Source organism: Mesoplodon densirostris, chromosome 1, assembly GCF_025265405.1.
Source record: "Mesoplodon densirostris isolate mMesDen1 chromosome 1, mMesDen1 primary haplotype, whole genome shotgun sequence".
NCBI classification, from domain to species: Eukaryota; Metazoa; Chordata; class Mammalia; order Artiodactyla; family Ziphiidae; genus Mesoplodon; species Mesoplodon densirostris.
In genome coordinates this window covers 11,479,172-11,502,051 of record NC_082661.1, presented here as the reverse complement: position 1 = coordinate 11,502,051, position 22,880 = coordinate 11,479,172, and the positions used below count along the sequence as shown (strand labels likewise).

The window sequence follows — 22,880 nt, the reverse complement described above, 5'->3', positions numbered from 1 at the left end:
TTAGGGGACCACAGAAGCGCCGTGTGTTTGTGATTTGGGGAGGAGGAGTAACTGGCTGCCTACTTGAGAACACCAGGATGTTTTTACCTGCTTGGCGGTGGCTTTACTTCTCCTTTAGCCTTCTGCCTGCTTTTCACTCTACGTCAACATCAGATCTCCTGCTTCTTTTCTATTTCAGTTAACTTTGGTGGGTTCTCCCTGTATCTTAGAAAATTGCTTGCTTTTGCTTGCCTTCTGCTCACTTAAGTTCTGGAATCTGGTCTAAGGAGGATTAAAGCATCTATGCTATGCAAAAACTATGCATGCATTGAAGAGAGAATTGCTCGGCATCAAGTCAGAAGAATGTCGGAATTTTCAGTGTATGTTTTCCAAATTCTTCTAACTGTATCATCAGAAAACGAAGAAGAAAATGAGTAACACTGTCCCAACTTTGAAATGAAGATAATATTAGATTAAGATAACTGTCCAATTAAAACAGCAAAGAAATTGAAAGGAGCATGTCTTGGATCAAAATCCTGCGGCAAGTTACCTGACTTCAGACAGTTATCATTTTCACGAAAGAAAATTATCTGTTTCCTTTAGTAGTAACTCCATGCTTTTCACCTCAAAACATGTTGACCTATACAGTTTAGACATTTTATTTTAGTTTGGAATTTCAGTTAAGTGCAGTGGTATTGTTGACAATAGTTAAGATTCGGTGAATGCCTTTGATGGGGGAAGAAGTCAGTTATTTTGAGGCTGGACTGGCCCTGGCTGCTGAATCAGAGTTTATCGGTAACAGTGGAGAAAACACTGCTTTCACACCTGTGTGGTCTCATTAACTAGCATCTGTTCTTTGGAACAATTAATAAATGATACTTTCTGACCTGTTAGATTTCCTTCTCACATAGAGCTCTTCCTTTCTGTTTACTTTTGGTCATCAAGTCTGACGAAGTCCTAGGAGTCTCCTCTGCTCTTCAGCCTATCAGGAGTGAAAATGGATAACTGGGCCAGTTAGCCATGTCATTGGAGTACTGATCGTCACACCAAATCTCCTTTTTTCCATGAGTCTCTGCAGTGATGCAGAAGTGCCATTCACAGTGAGGACAGTTTTGATTCTCAGCCTCAGACTATGGGGAACTCTGCATCGGTGGATCTGTCAGACCCTTTCTGGGCACTGAGATGTTTTTCTCTGCACTGAATTTATTGGAAATGAAAGTAAGCAAAGTGGTTTTACACACGTCGCAGTGGTCAAAGACTTGCTACACTTTCTTCAGCCTTTTCTTGAAAACTCAAGGACATGGGTCATTATACTGGCCTGGGGTATGCTGATGCTTGCCGGCATTACTAAGACCAGTGGGGCTATTTTCTTCTCTACTGAATGGCCCCAGATTGCTGTGCTTTTGAGTTGTCACCTTTGTTTTTCATCTTTTTTCTGCCTTTCCTATGGCACAAGTGGTGCTGGAGAGGATTGTAGGGGCTTTGCAAGGTGGATTTAGATTACACGTGGATGTGATCCACCTGACTCGACACCACGGAGGGGGCACCTGAGCCCCGCCTCCTCTCCTTCCATCACGGAAGATCTTGTTGACCCTCACAGAGAAGGCAGGCCTCCACCCAGAGGCAAAAGCATCAAGGTAGAATTTAAGAGCATGCTTTTGTTTTCATTGTATTTACTATGACGTTTACCAGCTGTTTATAGAGGGAATCCTGATTTCATAATTCAGCAGTGACATGAAGTTTCTTCTAGAATAACCTCATTTTAGTTTACAAAATCTGAAGAAAAATCACAGTACAGGTGGAGGGCGGATCAGGCAAAACCGGCCAACGTGGTTCTTAAAAGGCCGAAGTTGGGAAGCACTGGCTTTGCCCGAGAGCTCTGTGTCTCCAACTGTGGCGCTCACACCAATCTTGTTAAAAATGAAGATTCTGAGTCAGTAGATCCTGGCTGGGGCACAAGATTCTGCATTTTTAACAAGCTCCCTCCTAGGTTATGCTGATGCCCTGGCCTCTGGCGACTCCAAGTTTGATCCACAGACCAGCAGCATCAGCATCACCGGGAAGCTTGTTGGGGATGCCAGCCCTCAGCCCCGTCCCTGGACCTGCCGTATCTGCAGTCACCAGACCCCCAAGTGGTCCCCAGCACATTAACATTTGGGAAGCCCTGATCGTACATGCTGCTGCTGGGGGGTCCTCAGTGCGTAGTGAGCCCTGCCGAGTAGGCAGTTAGAGCCCATGCCTGAACTCCTCGTGTGGAAGCGGGGTTTCCATTTTCTTGTTTCCAAATCACTTTACAAAGAGCTCATGGAAGGATGTTTCCAGGCCTGGCACACCCTCTCTTAGGAACACACCTTCCAGAGCTTTCCATTCCACCACATGTCCACCTCTGCTCCTGTTTGCATTTTGAGACCCATGTCCTCTGCGTAGCTGCCTCACTATCTGGATTCTCAGAAGCCGACGCCTGTGGCTGGTTCGTGGCTGGAGGAGGGACATCTATCTTTCTTGGTACTGCCACTCCCAAAGGATATAATTTGCTTGACAGATGTGTTCTGGCTGCAGCCACTCAGGGTGGGGTGAGGAATCGTGCAAAAGGCTGGGTGCACGAGGCTTTAAAAAATGGCCATGAGGATAGTGTCCCTGGGGAGACAAAGGAGGTGAGGAAGGACAGTGCTCAGCGGTGTGCCAGCTCCCTGTCCCTGCGGCCAGCTGTGTGGGGAGGACACAGGAATCAAGGCTCTGGGGTCTCTGAGAGCGGGAGCTGCAGGACCATTACGGTGATGACAGTCTGTGGGTGGCAGATTGTATTTGGAAGGTGGCTGCAGCCATATCTCTCATCTTACCTGCTTTTCTGTAATGCGGACTTTGCTACACCCCTGCCAAGAGGTAGAGTAGGGTCCCCTCTCTTGAATCTGGGCTGACCTTAGGTAACCCAGTGATGCCACAAGATTTTGGAGGCTGGGTCAGAAAAGCCATTCAGCTTCTGCCTGGTCCTCTTGGAACCTGCAATCTGGATGAAGCCAGCAGAATGAAGAATTCTGACTATGCTGAGACTGCGGTGCTGGAGAAGTATGTGAGGTGCTCCAGGCAGCAGCCCCAGCTGAGCTCCTGGCCAACAGCCGGCACCCACGGTGGCCACGTGACAGGCCATCCTGATGTCCAGCCCGGTCAAGCCTTCAGGTGATGCAGCCCCAGCTGACATCTAACTGCTGTGACCACATGAGAGATTCTAAGTGAACTCTGCCTAGCTGGACCCTTCTCAGTTTTCTGATCCACAAAATCATGAGCAAAACAAAATGCTTGGTTTCAGACATTAAGTTTTGGGGTAATTTGCTATGCAGCCAGAGTAACTGGAGTATTCTGGAAGCTTTGGTTTTTACAAGTATATTCTCAAAAACAACTCCAAAACAAAATTCTTTTTCCTTAGTTATATTTAAAATGTTTTAAAAACACCAGGGTGCAGTGAGTAGGTTGTTACAAAATGAACCCCCCCACCCCCCCCAAAAAAGCCTGGAAACTGTCTAGTAAAAACTTGCAGATGGGGCCTCCCTGGTGGCGCAAGTGGTTGAGAGTCCGCCTGCCGATGCAGGGGATACGGGTTCGTGCCCCGGTCTGGGAGGATCCCATATGCCGCGGAGCGGCTGGGCCCGTGAGCCATGGCCGCTGAGCCTGCGCGTCCGGAGCCTGCGCGTCCGGAGCCTGTGCTCCGCAACGGGGGAGGCCACAACAGTGAGAGGCCCGCATACCGCAAAAAACAAAACAAAACAAAACAAAACAAAACAAAAAAAAAAAACTTGCAGATGGAGGCAAGAGTAAAATGATAAGGGTGATAAAATGCTGCTTTCTGTTCATGCTCTGTTAGGTACTTTATATTCTTTCATTTTATTTTTACTCCCACACTTTAAGGTGTGCCCGTTTTATAGATGGGATGACTGAGGCTCAGAGATGTTCAGGAACTCACTAAGAGCCACACAGCCGGAGCTGGAGTTTGAATGTGGATGGACCTGACTCCATAGCCTGTCCTGCAGCAGATGGAAGAATTGTTAACATGGAGAGCCACATCTCTAAGTCTCCTCTCCTTAAGGAGAAGGGCTCAGGACCCTTAGGGATCATTCCATTCAGTGCTGGGCCCCTCAGGGTCACCTGGGGAGTGTTTTAAAATCCACATACCAGGCCCAGTCCATACCAAGACTGTAGGTCTGGGGTAGGGTGTCTCCAGTGGTTCTGACCCATCTCCATTTGTCACCTCTGGCTTAGCCCAACCTCCCATGTTGCAGGTGAGGACACTGAGGCCCAGTGAGGAGAAGTGGCTTGTTCTGAAGCCCAGAACAGCTTAATGGCAGAGCTGGGGCAGAGAGCAGGTTTCCCAGCGCCCAGACGGCCTGCTCCCCCGTGTCTCACTTTGGAGGAGGCTTGGAGGGCCGTTAGCAGAAGTTACCTTACACATCAGTGACGGGATCTCAGGGCACTTGCAGTAAGATCCTGCAGTAGAAATGTTCTGGACACAGTGTTGAACGAAACAGTCAGGGGCCGGCACCGCTTTCTTCTTGAAATTACATAAATACACGGACGGAGGGACAGAGTTTTAGGACTTAAAACCTCCACTGGGGGGGAGAGGGAGGGGAGGAGAGGAAGAGAGAGAGAGAAAGAGGGAGGGATATGTATAGAGAGACACAAAAGACAGGTTGAATTTTAGGTCTCTTGTAGGTGCATGGTAGGATTCAGTGTGAGGCTGATCAGACTGAGGGTGTTTTCTGCAGCAGCTGTTCAGAGTCCTGAACAGACATCAGATTCTGCAGTCACTGAGAGTCCCATCCTGCTGGGCTCTGAGGACACAGCCCTGGAGTGACCCCCAGCCTCTACAGCCTCCCAGTGCAGCTGGACATCCAAACAAATCATGATCATACAAAGGCCCAAGTCTAGGGTAGAAACCAAGGCTGTGAGACCCCTGATTCTGTCCCAGGGCTGGGATGGCTTTAAGATGACCCACCAACTAGGTTTTACCTAAGACTGGGGCTTTTCCAGGGACACAAGGCTTTCAGTGCTAAAGCCAGGAGAGTCCTGGGCAAACCCAGACTGTTGGTCACCTGGGTGTGGTTCCCTAGACGAGAGGACAGCTGACCTCCAAGTCCTCCTCATCCTGGTAATGGTACCCCTTTTCCTGGAAGCCCAAGCCAGAGCCCTTGGAATCTGCTTTGACCACCCCACCTCCCATGTGCACGTTCTTCCATTCTGTCCTGCCCGTTCCTTCGCTCTGCAGCCGTCTCTTGTGGGACAGCTGCCATAACCTCCTGACTCTCTCTGCCTTCCCTTCTCTGTTCTGCTCCAGTTCCCCATCTTCGCTGCTATCTGGAATGGGAAATTTCACTCTACACTTCTCGGCCGAATTCATCATTGGTTCAAAAGCCAAATTCCTTAGCCTGGCGCTCAAGCCCTGAGTCACCTGGCCCCTGTCCTCTCTCCGGCCACATCTCAAGCCATTCTGAACTGAATTCACCAGGTGAAGAGCTGAGCTGGAGAGCTGGGAGGCGGCCTGATGGCCAAGAGCTGACAAAGCAAACCTGCAGTCTCTGTCTGTTCTTCCCCCCAGGTTTTCTCTTGGTGGTAGTTCTTTTCATCCACCTGGGTGTTTTGGGCTCCCAGGATGTTTGAGGGGTCGGGAGGTGACGAGATGAGGAGGAGGATGTTTAGAGCCGTCTGGTTTCCTGGTAGCAGCCCCAGAATGCACCGCATCCCCCTCTCCCTTCCTTCTTTCCTCTCCTCTGTGTTTCTCTCCTGTCTCTACCTTCTGTCTTCTCTTGAAGCTCAGTCTGCCTCCTGGCGGTGGTGATGGTGGCGGGGTGCCCTCTGGGGTAACGTGGAGGGAGGAACACCACCGGTTCTTTCTCTAGTCCTGCCTGCTGCTCCCTCACCTTTGTTCCAACTCAAGTCCATTTCGTTCCCAGAAACTGTGCTGCTGGCCTTGCCTTGCCCCAGTCTGAGCCACCATTCTGGACTTCAACTCCCAGTTCACTTTGGATCCCCAAGTTTCTAGAGTCTTTGTATGTCAGCCTCACAGCCGTTCTCTCATGCCGACAATTAGTCCTAGCTGGCAGGTGGCGACAGAAGATTCTACAGTCTTGGTAACTACCTCCATCTTTCCCCAGTTGGAACTGGCCGAGAACCATCAGCCGGGCAGCCTGTCCTCCCCCCGGCTCCCCCAGAGGCCAGATCATCCACCTGAGCGTGTGCAGCAGCCACCTTCTCCAGTGCTCAGCCCTCACGCCTCTTTCTTTGTTTCGTTTCAGTTTTACGGAGTTTTTGGATCCATTCCAGAGAGTCATCCAGCCGGAGGAGATCTGGCTCTATAAAAATCCTTTGGTGCAGTCAGACAACATACCTACCCGCCTCATGTTTGTAAGTACCATGATTTCATGGCTGATTTGACCACTCTCCCAAGTATGAACCAAATGGGTTTTCATTTCTGCATTTCCAACCCCTGCTGATGATGGCAAGCAGCCTGAAAAACAAAAGAGGCGAGCTGCCCATCAAATTAAAATTCAGTTCCAGATCAGGATGGTCGCCGCTTGGTCATGTGAGAAGCAATTGCCCGACGCTTTGGAAAAGAAGGGCCCTGCTTACCTGAGCTAAACCCGAGTTGTTTCCAACTACTTAGAGTAAAATAAGATGAGAAACTAGTGAACAGAGTTTCCTGCTCCATCTGTTTTTTAAAAAACCTCAATTTAGCTGTACTCAGGTAACCGCTTTTCTGGGTTTTGCTGGTCAGTTGACCAGTGATGAGACCACTATGTGTAATTCACCCCTGACAGCATCTCTGGTCCTAGGATAAATGGGCAAAAGCATCCACATAGCTGGTGGATATATGGGGACATTTTTACCGCTTGGCCCTGCCCCCTGTCGATTACAGCCTCTTACACTTCCTCTACTATGTGCCGGGCCCTTGGCCGAGAGCTTCGGAAAGGATTATCTAATTTAGTACCACCCAGTATCCCCGTGAAGAAGATGTCATTGTTGCCCGAATTTTGCAGGTGCAGACCTGCATCCCAGAGAGATGAGGGAACTTGCCCAAAGCCACACAAGCTAGAGAGCAGCAGAGCCACGACTCACATCCGAGCAGCCAGCTCTGAGCCCTGCTCGCAGCCAGGAGGCTGCCCTGCAATCAGGAGCCGAGTGTTCAGGACTCCTTGCTGGAGCTCACTGGCTTCTGGAGAATTACCTTCAGGCCTTTCTGTAGCAGAGGAAATATTGAAGCTCCCTCTTGTTACAGAACAATAATGCAGCTTCTGGATGGGCAACCTTGTAGCTTGAAGCTTATTCCTATTGAGCAGCCATTGTGTGTCTTGCCTCTGGGAACTTAAATGACTGTTCCAGAGCTTTTATAGAGAACATGAGGAATATTTTTGCATTTTGAAAGAAATCCCTCTGATTTTGTGGAGGAAATCTTGTTCATCGGTGATGATTGGAAAGATCTTTGTGTCTGCAGACATCCCAAAGTGCCCAGAACACTGCATGAGTATCACAGTATTATTTTAATTGCTTTTTCATAATTACTTTTCTGCTGGAAAATAAACTGGATTTTTGTAAAGATCGGGGAAATTGAAAAATGTAGGGTGCTTGTGAGTAGGGTATTACCTTACACTTGAGTATTAAAATCAGATTTTTTTCCACTTCTGCTCTAACTCAAATCTTCCATAAATCCTAGAAAGAAAGTAACTAGTGTGTGTCTAACTAGTTTACTCCAGGGTTTTAATAGGAGAAGCTTCTGTTGATCACTTGTTTACGTTTTCAAAGATTTCACATTTCGTGTACTGTAAAACCCAATTTGGAGTGAATGTTCATTTGGGATATTGTGAGAAATTTGTGGCTGTGTCCTAGATTTGTGAACAATGGATTGTTTTGAAGTCTAGATAAAAACGCCACAAATATTCTGGCTGCAGACACAAGTAGGATGGAGCACATTTGCATGCTGGCAGTGAAGGGAAGGAGGCAGTAAAGGAGTTCTTCAGTGCTGTGGTTCTCGGAGAAGAGAGGGGTATTCAGCCACAGACACTGATTCATACCCTCTCGTCTCCTAATGAAATAAGTTCAACCTTTTGTTTTGTTAATAGTAGTTGATGAATTTCATTCATTTGGTCACAAGACTTAGTACGATTCCATAATAACACAAGGAAAGCAGTACATACATTGAGAATATGTGTAACGCAAGATGAAAAACGCTTTGTCACCACATAAATTAGGTTTGTTCTCCTGGGTTTTATTAACAGTTTAATACAAGACATCACTTGTCTGCTTTTGATCCTTTTAACCCTTCTGATGTTTATAGAAGAATTTGTAATAGAACATATTTTCACTGTTTTCAAAAAATAGCTTGGTTTCCTTAGAAAGCTCAAATTTCATTATTTAATGCATAAACAGAATCCTGGGATCTCCTCTGCTTCTGTTTAGGATGTTTTAATATAAAGGCAAACTTGCTAACTGTCTAATAACCAAAGTGTTTTTTAAAGGCAGCTGCTATAACCCAGATGTTTCTTTATTTGGGAAATCAGTGTCTCTGGAGTTGTGCCTATTTGCGCGCGTGCGCGTGCGTGCGTGTGTGTGTGTTTTAAAGGAGCTACTTGTTCAAATGTCACAAAAATAATATCAGAATGTTAGGGAATTAAGTGAGGAGTAATGACATCACCAAGAAGCCCCTGGCTGGCATTTCCTCTGTCCTTGGCACCATCAGCTGAGGTGACTATATCCGTCAACATGAAACTTGGGTGTGGTTGGACCGTTTGATTCCAGGAGCTTGTTTCCCTTGTTGACTCTGAGCTCCTGTGGACCAGAGAGGCAGGCTGAGAACTCTTTTCTCACACACTGAGTCTTGACTTAACATTTCCTGGCTGTTCCCAACCACCAGCTGCTCCCTTATTCAGAAGAGGTCATGCTTCCTTTCTGAACACGTGGAGGTTATCAGATCATCTTTGAAAGCCTACTTTTTGGTGTAGGAAGACTCCCTTGGTGTTGGATGTTGCTGTTCAGTACTGTCTTTGTTGTCTGTAGTAGTCGTGTCTTTGTGTGTCCGGAGAACGCTTCCAGGAGCTGGATGTGGGTGAGAAAAGCCATAGGAACTGCAGGTGATGGGAAGTCAAATCAGATTTGACCCCTGCAGGCTCCTGGGGGACACGGTACTCTAAAGCAAAGTGGAATCTGGAAAGAGCCAGAGGAGAGGCTCAGGTAAACTTTTAGGGATGCTCATCATCATCCTCATCATTATCCTCCTCATCATCGTCATCATCATCACGTAGTCACAACAACAGGCAACATCTTTTGCATGCGGGCACTGCGCTCATCATTTTACAAACAGCATCTTAGTGAGTTCTCTCAGAATCCTTTGAGGTTGGCACTTTTGTTATCCCATCATTTCAGTGGAGAAAATGAAACTGTCCTGAGGTTAAACAGCTTATCCAAGGTTTACAGCCATCAGTGGCTGGACCAGGATCTGGATGCCGGCAGTCAGAGCGCAGACGGCCTTGGAGCCACTCGCCTGTGCTGCCTGCTTGGGGGCTCAGGTGAGTTGGACAGGTGGTGAGTGCAGTGTGTCACTCAGAGAAGAGCAGGTGTAAAGGCACAGACACAGCGGAGCCAGGGCCGCATGGGCCCCACGAATAGGCATTTGCTTGGAGTGCTGTGTGCTGCACGGGGCCGAGGGTGGCAGGGATACAGGCAGACTGTGGACAGCTTCAGGTAAGTTAATTAGTAGCTCATTCAGCAGAAAGTTACGAAGCACCTTCCTTGAGCCAAGCCCAGCGGCGGGTAGTGGAGGCGCGAAGCTGAATAAGGTGTGGTTTCTAGTCTAGTGGGGACACAGACATGAACATGAGTCAGATGGTTCAGCATCACGGGAAAGCCCTTGAAGGACAGGCAGGACTCAGGTAGGGAACCGAAGGAATGGTGAGTGTTTCCCAATTTCTTTCCTTGGCTTAAAAAAAATGTACCCACGACCTGTCCTTTGCCCCTCGTTTTGCTCTGGCCATGATACTGATATGTCCAGAAGATGTACTTCTGTAGAATATTATTGAGATTGTCTTGATTTGATAATAGGGGTTTCTATTCTGGAATAGGATGCTTCTAAGGAAAATGGAAATAAAGTCAATTTGGGGGGAGAAGGGAAGGAAAGGAGACAAAGCTGGCTTGTGATAGTTTAATTTTTAGACACCTTTGAAAAGTCTTCACTCTCAGCTTTGTGACGGGCTATAATTGTTTGCCCACAGCAGGGCCTTTCCCACGTGTCTGCTCGTCCTGAGTTGTTAGAAGCACCACGCAGCACACCTTTCTGTCAGATGCTGGGAATTAGGGCACTTTGGGCCCACAGTTTTGTCTGATCTGCATGAACCCCAGGGACAGGCTCTTCTCTGGCTAGCACCCTAACATCAGGTGCCCTGGCTTCAGTGGTAAAAAGTGCTTGGCATATTCATGCCCTTCCCTGCACACACACTGCTCCATGCTTGGCAGATTCCCAGACACATGCTGGCCACACAGTGCCTTGTATCTGTGCCCAGGTTTACCCACTGTCTACGTGTAACAATGGCCGGGACGGACGGCACTTCCCGCGTTGGTTTCATTGGTGGATGCACAAGGCAGGGCCCTTGCTGGAGACACTGGTCCTGTAGGGCACAGGCAAGGCGCCTGGGCTAATAGGGCTCTGCCCTGCGCCTGACCTCCCTGCACAGATGGGCTGGAGCTTAAAGCGCTCTATTCCCATATGTCTGGTCACAGGATCCTGGCATTGGTCATCTGTTTACAGGTTTCCCTGGGAACAACAATCAGAATTTCCTGGATACTAACTCTCTGCTGGGCCTCATGGGTGAGCAGTTGGCAGGGGCTCTAGAGTGGATGGCCTCGGTCCACTCCCAGCTTTGCTAATTACTAGCTTCGTGAATTGGGAAAATCACCTCCGCTCTCAGCGCCTCAGTTTCCTTATCTGTAAAAGGGGGCTTTAACAACACTTTCCTTCCTCCCCACGGTGTTGAGAGCTTCAAATAGAGTGATAGACTTACAACACTTCACTTAGGGTGTGATCTATAAGAAGCATTCAACAACTACTCAGTGAATTTAAATCCTTGCAACCATGCTTTGCTATGTATATCATCACTATACCCATTTGACAGATGAGGACACTGAGACTGAGACTCAAAGGTGAATAGGTTAAGTGACATACTCAAGGTCGCAGAGCTGAAAATATCAGAGCTGGGGCATGAGCCTGGTTCTACTAGATCTGAGTCTGTTCCCCACATTCAGTTTGCTCCACAGAGCTCTGGCTTCCTTGCCGGTGGAAGCGCATCATGCAAACCCAGCCATATCCCAGGCTCTGCTTAATGACTTTTATATGTTCTCTTGCTATGTGGCTGCTCTGTAGCACATTTAATTAGCAGTTGACAAGATGTTCTCTGATACAAGACGATCTCACGCTCAGTTTCCCCATCTGTAACATGAGGCTGTTGGGCTAAGCTGATCACTCTGATTCAGGACTCCAACCCAGGTAGCACGGCAGCCCAGATTGAAGCGTCAGGGTCCCAGTAGCTGCGTGCATTTGTGTGTTCCCTTATCTCCCTGAGTTCCAGTTTTGTTTTCTGTACAAGGAGGATGTTTCCCCCAACGGAGTAGCTAGAGGATTAGACAATGTGAGGAAAGGCCCGAATATGTAGTAGGTGCTTAATCCATGACAGCTGCCACGAACACTTCTGTGACTCATCCATGTTCCTGGAAACACGCCCCATTCTTTCCTTCCTCAACGCCAGAGTAAAGGTGTTTACCATGTTTTATTAATGCTTCTTGCTTTTGAGGTGAGAACTGCTACAGCACGGGTTAGAAGCACAGAGCTTGATTTAAACAGACGGAGTGCAAATTCCCACTTGACCACTTATTAGCTGTGTGACTTTTAGCAGGTTATTTAACCTCTCTGTGCCTTAGTTTTCCATCCATTAAGTAAGGAGCCTGCTTCATAGGGTCGCTGTGAGGATTGAATGAGTTAATTTACACGAAGTGCCTGTAACAGACCATGTCATTAGAGAGTTTTCAGAAGAGCAGCCCTTTTCTCATAACTAGTGGGGAAAACTCAAGCACAGAGAAGGCTCAGTATGTTCCCTGCATCCTGAAGCAGTGAGTGGCTGGAGTTCATTGTCCTGGTCTCTCTCAGGTCCCATTTAATAAGCACAGATGATTCACTGTCTTCCCACTGGGCCATTCCCAGGATTTTCCAACTTTTTTTAAGCCATGGAAACGTTAATCTAAGGGAAGCAATCCCAGGGGAAATTTTGCCTGTCCCTTTCTGTCCTCCATCTCCACACCTGTTGGGAGGTAGAAGTAACCACTCCCACCCCTGTGTCTCTGTGTCCGTCTTCATCTCCTCCATGGGCTTGGGCAGCAGAACGGTGCCTTCTAAAGGCGTTTGTCAGAACGTGGAAGGGGTGGGCATCGGTTTAACTCAGTCCGGTTTGCTGAGTGAAAGTGGGGTGCTTCTTTTTTCTTCATTCTTTCACTCGGTTCAGAGGTGCTTTTGCCCCGGAGGAAGTTGTTTTCCTAACGTGTTGGCTTCTGGGGCTCATCTCTTAATTCCAACTTCTGGTTGAAAGAGAGTTACAAAAAGTTGGGGGCAGCAGGTGGTAAATGTAAGTAAGTCTCTGTCCTGATCTGAGGACTGCGCTGGCCCAAGGATACGGCAGATACGTTTCCAGGAAGAAGGAGTGAGACCAGAACCCAGATGTTGGTAGTATGAGAGGAGCAGAGAAAGACCCCTGACAGTCACATGCAGACATTTCTGTTGCGGCCACCTGGGCGGGGGCTGGGACCCTAGCCTGATGGCTGCTATTCCTCACCTGCGAAGCTCGTGAGATGGGAAGCCCTGGGCCCTCCTGGTGCTTAGCCTTGGCCCAGGAAGCAGTTTGTCCTTGGTTGTAGAAGACAGACCAACGTGCATCTACGCAGGAGAGTTAAAGTGCTGTCTGGTTGGGGATGTAATTAAGAGCCGGAGAGCTGAGGCAGCGAGCAGTGCTAAGAGGGACCCCCTTGGCCTTGAAGCTGTGAGCTTGGAGCCACCGGGCAGCTCTGATGCCTTCCCCAGCTCCGACTCCCGGGCTTGGAGCTGCGGTCTCCCACACGGTGCCCCATCTCCTGTTTGGTCACCACAGTCCTGCTCGGGATCATCTCCTGGAGGCAGCCTCTGGAGCCTTGGAGGGAAAGTCTTCCCGATTCATATTTTCTCTGCGGTTCCATTTCTGTCTAATAACCTCAGACTGTGCCAGCTGGGATTGTCCTACAGTATTTTCTTCAGTTCTCCATTCTCATATTTATGGTTTGACTGTCGGGGGGGTCATTGCAGCACTGTTCACTGTTCAGTGAGCTGCTTTCTCCTGTTTGGGGGTGGTAGCTGGTCTCTGGTGCCCAAAGTGAGAGGAAACCGAAAGCTCAGGACATCTTTGACCTCGACCGTAACTTTGGACTTAACCTAAGGAGGGGCTTCAGCCATTGCTCTCTAAACACTGAATGTGTGAGTCAAAACTGATGCGGTGTTTCTCAGTCCCCAGCATCGTTTGAGATGCTTGTTACACAGTGTAGATTCCCAGACCTGTATGAGTGTTTGAGGGACGCAGCCTTGTGACAAGCCCAGCAGGTATGCAGGTGTGAGAGCCACCCAGGCACGCGTGGAAACTCACAGACTTGCTGGAACTCTTAACTCACAAGCAAGTGTTGCCTTTTTGAGTCGCCCCTGGGGAAATCCTCTGCTTCGGTTCTGAATCTTCTCTTGTACAGCTGCCCTTAGACCGTGTCACAGTCTTCTGAATACCCTCCGTGGTGATAGGACTTACTGATGTGGCGTTTTAATAGCCAAGTCATTCAGGGCCACTGCCGATAAGGAGGCTCATCAAGCTGGTTACTAACCATTTGTGGTCAGAGAGAGACCAGTCAGTAAGGAGAAGCGTTTTCCTGTCTCAGGAACTGTCTCTGAAGACAGCTTCCAAAGAGGAGTCCCCAAGACGCTCTGAGCTCTGGCAGTCTGGCTGTAGCAAGTGTGCAGGGCATCCGAAATTATTTTGAAAGACTGTGTGCATTTGGATGAATCCTGTTTTTTAAAAAAGGAGAGTATCTTCTAGCCATGCCTTAGTCCTGTTAGAAAGCCCCTCTCCAAAAAGTGACACCGATTAGAGCCCAGGTGGAGATTTCCCAAAGTGGGAACGCTGTTGGCTAATAGTGACACACCTCACCGCTCCCACCACCATCTGTGACCCGATTGTAGATTTGCGAGATATTGAACCCCTTTTGATTGTTATCCTGAGACGTTATAATCATAAGGAAATAACATAAATACCTTTTTCTTGATTGTTGGAATGTTGAAAACAATGTACTAATTATACAATGCTGAGTAAAGATTAGACTTGAGAGGCAGAAAACCTGACCTCCAAAGCTTGGCCTTGCTACTCACCAACTGTGTGTCCTTGGGCACATCATGTAGTCCCCAAGCCTGGCAAAGAATTGTCACGAAGCCAGCGTGAGGATTTAAGAGACTCCAGTACCTGACGGTACCCAAACATAGTTCCTGCCTCGTAGAAGGTTCAGTAGTGTGTCGCTTGCGTCTGAATCCCACCAGCTTGGTTCATTAAGCACTTACTGCACTCCCAAGTGCTTTGGTCCAGGGGAAGAAAGGGGATGGAGGAAGGGAAGAGGAGAGACTTCACGGAAAAGGACTAACCTCTGCTTTGCAAAGAAATGAATATTCGACAAAAGAACACCAAAGGGGAACGAATCAATCGACTCTAAGCAAGTCCCATGTGCTCCCATGTTGCCAGAGTGCTGAGGTTGGGAGGCCAAGGGTTCTTCCGCGCCTCTGCAGGGGAGGACGGGAGGAGGGTTACTGGCAAAGATGGGTCGTTATAATTATGGACTGTTCTTTTCTGTTTAAAAAGCCACCACTTGAAACGTGCCTCCCAGCAATTACAAATCAGTTATAACCCATAATCAGACCTCTGATTTTTCAAGTCTGTGAGTCTCTAAGTATAGATATAAATCCTTCTTTGTTTGAGGTCAGGAGTTCAGTAAGATCATTCAACTAGTGAGTCTAAACGAAGCTAACTGGAACTGGTTATCAGTCAGCCCTCTGATAGCAAACTGCTGTCCTCATAGGGGATTCTTTGTTGTTTCTTCCAGGCAATTTCTTTCCTCACACCTCTGGCTGTTATTTGTGTGGTGAAAATTATCCGGCGAACAGACAAGACTGAAATTAAGGAAGCCATCCTAGGTAGAGTATTCACAGTTCCTGCTTTAAGGGATGGGGCTGAACTTAATTATTGAGGTCGCTAGATTTTGAAAGTCTCAGTTGCACCCAGCTGATTTTTCTCTTCGTCAAATTAAGTTTGGAAACACAAGACAAGGTAAACTTTTACCCCTAAGAAGAACCAGTGCACGGGTGGTAAGTGCCTTATCTTCAGGGCCAGCCCATTGCCGATGCCCCTTGTGCTGAAAGTGAGTGTCAGACTCCCCATCAGAGCTCTGTGCTTCCCCGGCACACCAGAAGGGCAGCTCTTGGCTGTAAGGGAAAGTGAATCTGAAACTTTGTCACCACTGACTGTCCAACCCCACATTTGTGGCTAATATAGCCCATAGTTAAGGGCAATTCAAAAATCAACCACAGACTCCTTGACCAAACACCATTGGCTAGAGGCAAAAATGTGCAAAAGCAGATGTAAAATATAATATAAATTGGAAACAAACTCCATAACTCATCTTCAGTTTGGGGACATTTTGGCAGTTAATCAACTGTTATTATGTAAAGAATGCTCCAATCTTTGCCATTGATTATAACACCATTGTTATCAGTTCTCCCCAAGCTGAGCCATATCTGCATGTGACATGAGTCTGACATTTTTAGGGTTAAACCCATGTTTTTTCTGATCTGCATATTAATCAAAAGACTGAGTAAATGACAGCACTAAGAGAAAGCAAAACTATTTGGCTTGTTTAGCAACCAAAATAAACTACCTGGAGGCCAGGTTTTTAGCTTTTTGATGGTTAGGAAAACTGAATTAGGTTTATTTTTTGACATGACACGTTAAATTTACCCAATCCGTCACACACGTTGTGTTTGTCAGTGTGTTGTATAGGCTCACCATTCAGTTAGGTAGTAAATCTGGAACTATGAGATTCTTAAGTTAAGGTTATGTTTGTTAATTACTGAGCTTTAAGGAAATGAAAATGTAACGAAACATGGTCTCCCTTGTTCTTTGTAAGGGAAGGAGGGTGAGGGTGAGATCTAGGGAATGCAGAGCAGTAAAGGGACAGGGAACATTCTTACATCATCAGGCTTTGGTTAGGCTCTGGCTCGTTGAGAAGAACAGAATTCCTCTGAAATTACATCAAATAAATTAGAGGTTCGGTTACAGGGCTATAACAAGCGATCTCACAGACATCCAAGAATAGGGAAAAGAAGGACGGAGGAGCCTCGTGGGGACGGAGCAGGTATCCAGGCCACAAGGGGTAGAGGCGCCCCTGCCACCTCACGGCCCCTCCTCTCTGCGATGTGCCCTTCCTCTCCTCTCCCTCCCTGCCCCAGTCTCCTGTCTGGATGGCGTTTCTGCTGCCTGCACCTCTGGTCTGTGTGAGGTTTGGGCTTGCAATGATGGGTGCCCCTAACCCACACCTGTGTGACCATTCATCTCCAGTGCCACCTCGAGGTTTCACTGCATCTCGTGGTCTAGACTTCCCAGGTGGAGACTCTGGCTCGACTCGTTTCTCAAGCCTGGACACAAAAGTCCCGAGTCTCTGGCCAGCCTGTGGATGCCTTCCCTGAAGTCAGGTGTGTACCCCCGGCTGCTTAACTGCGGTTTGAAGCTTTGGTCGTCACATGGTCTCTGTCTCCTCAGCTGAGGTGCTGGAAAGGTCAGGTTTTCCAGGAAGGGCGTAGGTGCCCTCCCACATGTGGCTCGAGCATCTGGACAGATAGCACTGCGGTCCCCCACATGTCCCTTTAGGAGGCCTCTCAGTTGACCTGGAAATCCCTCTGCTTCACTTGTTATTCTAGTCGCTCCCTTGACACGGAGTCCCGAGATATGTGACTGTGGGTAGGAACTGTCTTTCATGGTTATGGTTATAATTTACTGCCCGCTTTTGGAGCTGGGCTGTTGTTATGGCAGTGAGTAGCCTACAGTTATTTTCCCTAGACCTTTCATTCTCAGCTAAATCTCCCTTAGGATGACATCTCAAAATTGCACCCCATACCCGGCCTCCTATATGTTAGCAGAGAAGGCGGAGTCATTGGATGTTCTGTTTGCCTAGATAAATGAGCGCCTGCCTTGTAAAAATGATGAAGAACCTCCCATTGTACACAGTTTGTTTTAAATTGCTGCTTTTAGGAAGCCTTGGAAGTAGGGGGTGGGGAGAGTGATCTTTAAAAACCAAGGACAGAAAACTAGGTGTAGCTTTTCCACCGTTACCTGGGATGCAGGACTTTCGCAGTGAGGGTGGTTTAGTGCTGAGGTCCCTTCTTTACCCAGGCATCTTCAGCAGACCCGAACCCCCAGAGCTCCCCTGATCTGCCTGTCCACAGCAGCCCCCTTTGTGCATCTGCTCTTGGACAAGTGAGGCCTGCCCCACCCAGCATCGGGCTCTAAGGGATTTGGCTGCAGAACAGCCAGGTCTGTAAAACGGAGAACCCTGGTTTTTCTTTTTTGTTTTTTGGGTTTTTTTTTTTTTTTTTGCGGTACGCAGGCCTCTCACTGCCGTGGCCTCTCCCATTGCAGAGGACAGGCTCCGGACGCACAGGCCCATCGGCCATGGCTCACGGGCCCAGCCACTCCACGGCATGTGGGATCTTCCCAGACCGGGGCACGAACCCGTGTCCCGTGCATCGGCAGGCAGACTCTCAACCACTGCACCACCAGGGAAGCCCAAGAACCCTGTTTTGGAAGGACCGTGGTGCTGAATTCCCAGCAACAAAAGTAACAGCAACAAAAGCCCCTCTTAATCCTCTGGGGTGCTTATAAGCAGGAGTGCCCTCCATATAAGCCCCTTGCAGGCCAACTCACATGACACACTGCTTTGAATTTCTTTATCAGACACAGTCTGGCTTGTCTTTCTGACTCTTCTCTCAAGCCCGCAGTGCTGTGGGATGCTGTAAACACAGCCCTTAGGAACCAGACCCCCTGGGTTATTGTTAATCAACAAGCCACCCCCTGCCCCCATGACTGGCGCCATTCATTTCCTGCTTGGCCAGCCTGTCACGCATCTAATCTCAGCCCAGCCTTCCCTCTGGTATCAGTGAGAGATCCCCTACCTTGGTCCCCCTGGGGGTTGTGCTATTCAGATGAACATAATAATCAGTTCATTTTACTTCCGGAGGGCTGCAATGACTTCCACCCTAAATATTGTCGCTCCAGATCCCCACTCTCTTCTGTCTCCTTCAGGCTTTTGGATCAGAGAGTGAAGCTGCCAGCTGTTGGTGCTTATATCACATCCACACATTTTCTAGCTCAGCTACTTGAAGCTTTTCAGAGACCTGCTCTGTGCTCCAGTAAACCCAGCCGGTGCAGAGGTTGAGGACGTGTATGGTGTTTCTGGATTGATGTAGCAGTCTCTGAAGTTCCCCAAGGGCACTGGGAGATCAGCTAGTGATGCTTCATCCCAGAGACCTTCTCTGTGCAGAGGCCGTGCTAGGACCAGGATACGAGAGAGTCTGGCCCCTCTGGGAAAACACAACAGTGAGCCCGCTGGACTAGCCCTGACAAGAAAAGACCTCTGTCATCTCAGGGCTATTTCACAGCCTGTTAATTGTCGTGGCTCTGGGAGAATTTTGCAGTGAAGATGGCCCAGGGAATTTTCCCTCCTCTCTGCAAAGGAGACCTCTCAGCAGTGCTCTGAGCTTGTGAGAAAGAAGGGAAGCCCGCGTTTTAGGAAGGAGGGATCTGTGCGTGCAGAATGTACTCATATCTCTCCAAGTCCCCCCACTCTTGCTTCCAGTTTATATGCCCCAGTTGCCTGCTCGGTATTTTCAAGGTGGTGCCGCGCTGCTGACTCATGCTCTGCTCTCCACCCCGGTGGCCCATCCCTCCTTTGCTGCCACAGTCAGGTATGGTAGTGCTGCCCATCCCGCACTTAGGGGATTAGTTTCCCTTTGACAAAGGTGTTCATTTGAACTGGTCCCTCCCGTTCTCTTTGCCTCCCATGACTTGTTAAAAGCAGGTGGGTTCTGTCTCCACCTCAGCGGCCTGTGCCCTTGGTGACTGTTGACTGTTCACGGTACTTTCTGTTTGTAGAATAACACATTTGTCTCCCTTGATGACCATGAATTGCTCCAGGCAGCTCCTTTCCGATAATGGTCCTCCACTGCTATTTTCTTACGTAAATCTCAGCTAGTATCGAACAGTTAATACTTGCCAAAGGGAAATCGTAACTCATATGCTTTATTACTCAACAAAGCAATGGAACGGGGCATCAATAGGTTTTTATTGCTTATGCAAAGCATTTGGCCTTCCATCGCATTGACTTGCCTTTTGTGCAGTCTTGATAAACACAGGAGAGAGGTGCAGGGTCCTTGCAGGGAAAGCTCCATGACTCATTTCATCTGCACCCTTTGGACGATCTGTGCTTCATCCAGCAAAGTCCTTCCAAGCTGCTGGGAGAAAGTCCCCGTGCTGTCTATTTTTAAAGGATGTAATCCAGAAGTGCCTACTGTTTCAGGTGGCAGGAAGCACCACCTGGGCAAATCTTTTCAAAAGCGAACGAGGTTTTGGGGACACTTCACCTTCTCAGAAACGGTGATTTGTTTGATAACAAGTGGACAGCCGTCAGCAGGAGACGGGTCAACAAGGAGGTGACGGCTGAGTGGGCACGTCCTACTTGCAGTAGGATTCCAGCAGCTGCTCTGATTAGAATTGTGTCTGCGAAGATTGCCAGAAGGAAATAAAAAAGTTATGTTTCTTGCTACCAGTAAAAGGGATTCTATGTGCTGTCCTATTAAATCTGTTCCTGTCAGGCCAGAACATGATAGATGGGCTTCTCGGTGATATTGAAAATTTCATTCAAGGAGGGGAGATCAATTTCATGTCACAGGGGCTTGGAATTTTTTGAGTCACTCTCCAGAGTCCTGTTCTAATTACATTTTCCTTTAGCTGCTCAAACTTGCCTCCCTTTTTTAGAGTATTCGCTTATATTTCTATGGTCATAAATTAAATAGTAGTATGATGGAACAGAGGTGATGGTGATGATGATGATAACGATGATGATGATGGTTTTGATTTGCGAGCCTGCTGGTTATTTTTCTGTCTGTTGGTTTTGTTTTGTAGCCGTGTCCTTGGCTCTTGCTTTGAATGGAGTCTGCACAAACACTATTAAATTAATAGTGGGAAGGTAAGTTCCAAAAAAGAAACAAATAGTGACTTTGATTCTCAAGGTTGTCTACGTAGGAGCCTTGGCCACAGAACACTGGATGGGACACATTTGAGCTCTTCTGGTTTTCCCTTAAGTTATTGTCCTTCTGAGATTTCTGTCCTCAACACAGATCTTTCCTCTCCTTTGAATTACGAACTCAGTATTTCAGAGAGCAGGGCATCAATAGTAAAGCAGTATCCACTGACTATACTTTCTCGTGGACCAAAGCCCACTCACTGCTGGCATCTCTGGTCCATCCACTGATGTTCCAGGGCCTCACCGGACACCCACTCACTTGCCAGTTTTGGCCTCCAAAAAATAAATAAGCTTTCTTCTTTATCGGTCTCTTTGGAATAAGAAATATGGATTGGCATTTGAGCTTTGGCTTATGGCACATTTCTCTTACTCCCCTGGGAAGTGATTTCTCTTCTCCATTTATCTTGCCTCCTCCCTCAGCCGCTCTGGCAGGGAGCTAATCTCTGTAGAGACGAACTGTCAAAAGGCCCGAATTCAGGACCTGACCTTGGCCCTGACTAGCTGTTGGCCTTGGACAGGTTGGTTCCCCTCTTGGAACCTCAGTATCAGTGATCATGTAAATACTTGGTGCATGGTGCTGGCCAGGCATCGAGGAGGCAGAAGAGGGTTACAGATTGGGCAGTGCATGGCTTGGGGCCACAGTGTCCTTGCAACTTTCCAGGCTTAGAGTTGCTGTGGGGCCTGATAAAATGCCGATTCCCAGGCCGTGTCCGTTCTGAGGTTCTGGTTCAGTAGGTGAATAGCCACACTTGGAGAAACACTAGCCACATGGGGAGAGACTGTAAGCCAGCAGTTCTGATAGATTACTGATAATTGATATGTTACAGATACCGATAGATTGTTATTGGGCCCAGATCCCAGAGCTGGAGGACCAGTGAGTCAGTCTGGGTGAACTGTAACCCAGTACGTACAGAAAAGGGGGATTGTGTTTACAGTGCTAGCAAGACCTTGTCCACGGCAGACATTTGGCAAAGGTTAGTTGAATTAATGTGAAGTAATTCACCATCACACATCTGTGTGAGAATCCACACTTGAGTGAGGTGGACAAGCATGGGGTGAGCTGTGTAGGTACAAGAATCCAATTGCTGGGGTTCAGAGCTTGTCTTTGCCACTTACTGGTTGTGTGTGACCTTGGGCAGTAGTGTAATCTTTCTGAGCCTTCATTTTCGCACCTGTGAAATGAAGGAGGTCCGAGGGCCTGCCCCACGGTTGTCATAAGAGTCGTATGACACACAGAGTCACAGATGTAGAGAGCAAACTTAGGGTTACCAAGGGGTGGGACGAATTGGGAGATGGGGATTGACTTATATACACCACTATGTATAAAATAGATAACTAATGAGAACCTACCGTTTAGCACAGGGGGCTCTACTCAGTGCTCTGTGGTGACCTCACTGGGAAGGAAATCTAAAAAAGAGGGGAATCTGTGTATACATATAACTGATTCACTTTACTGTACAGCAGACACTAACACAACATTGCAAAGCAACTATACTCCAATAAAAATTTTAAAAGGAAATAAAATTTAAGAAAACATGCACCCATGGGCAGTGCTTAGTGCTGGGTCTGGTATGCAGTACGTACTCAGTACACGTTAGCCGTGATTGTGGCAGGAGGTTCGGCCTCGGGGCCGGCTTATAACCGCCTCCCTGTAGAGCCTCCCCCGCAACCTGGACCAGGAGCCGACCTGGCGACCGTGTGCTCTGCATCTTGGAGCTGAGCTTCCAGGTCCTCTCAGTGAGGTTAAGTGAGACCTGCTATTTAAGGAAGGGCAGGCAGTTGGCCGACCAAATTCAAGCTACAGGGCCACGAGGAGCCTGGAGGCTTCGGTCCTGGAAGCAGCCTCCGAGTAGCGGACCCATAGGTGGAGGCAGGAACTACCCTCTACTCCGCCGGCCCTGGGCTTAGGTGGCTCCTGGAAGTCATCTCACTTGACCTGCAGGACCTCACCTTTGGGTAGGTATTGATCTCCCTTGTTTACAGATGTGGAAACTGAGGCTGGGGTGGGGGATGGCTATGTGACCTTCCCAAGGTCATGAAACTAGTAAGTGGCAGAGTGGGAGTTCCAGCCCAGATCTCTCTGACCCCAAAGCCTGAGCTTTGCCTAAGCCCATAGTGTCTTCGGGGCAGGGCGGGCTGCGCTGTTGATGGCAGCAGAAGGAGCTAGGACAGCAGGGGACAGCGGGGTTAGCTTGGGGTTTGTTTGTGATGGCAGCGTTTTATATTGAAAATGTCCATGGTGTCTTTTGTAGACCTCGCCCCGATTTCTTTTACCGCTGCTTTCCAGATGGAGTGATGAACTCGGAAATGCACTGCACAGGTGACCCCGATCTGGTGTCCGAGGGCCGCAAAAGCTTCCCCAGCATCCATTCCTCCTGTAAGTTCAGTGGCTGGGACACTCTAATTCCTGGGTCGTGTCTCCTGATCACTTTCTCCGGGAGTTTAGATGGAGAGAAAAGAGTTGATACACG

General features: G+C 48.3%; 1 protein-coding gene across 1 annotated transcript in view; it reads left to right on the top strand.

Moving 5' to 3' along the window:
- The window catches only part of PLPP4 (phospholipid phosphatase 4), a 132,391-nt gene that overhangs the window by 39,680 nt on the left and 69,831 nt on the right, over positions 1–22,880 (top strand). The window contains exon 2 of the mRNA XM_060098357.1: positions 6,264–6,372. Within this exon, the coding sequence (XP_059954340.1) occupies positions 6,264–6,372 (109 nt within the window). The remainder of the gene's footprint in view (positions 1–6,263; positions 6,373–22,880) is intronic.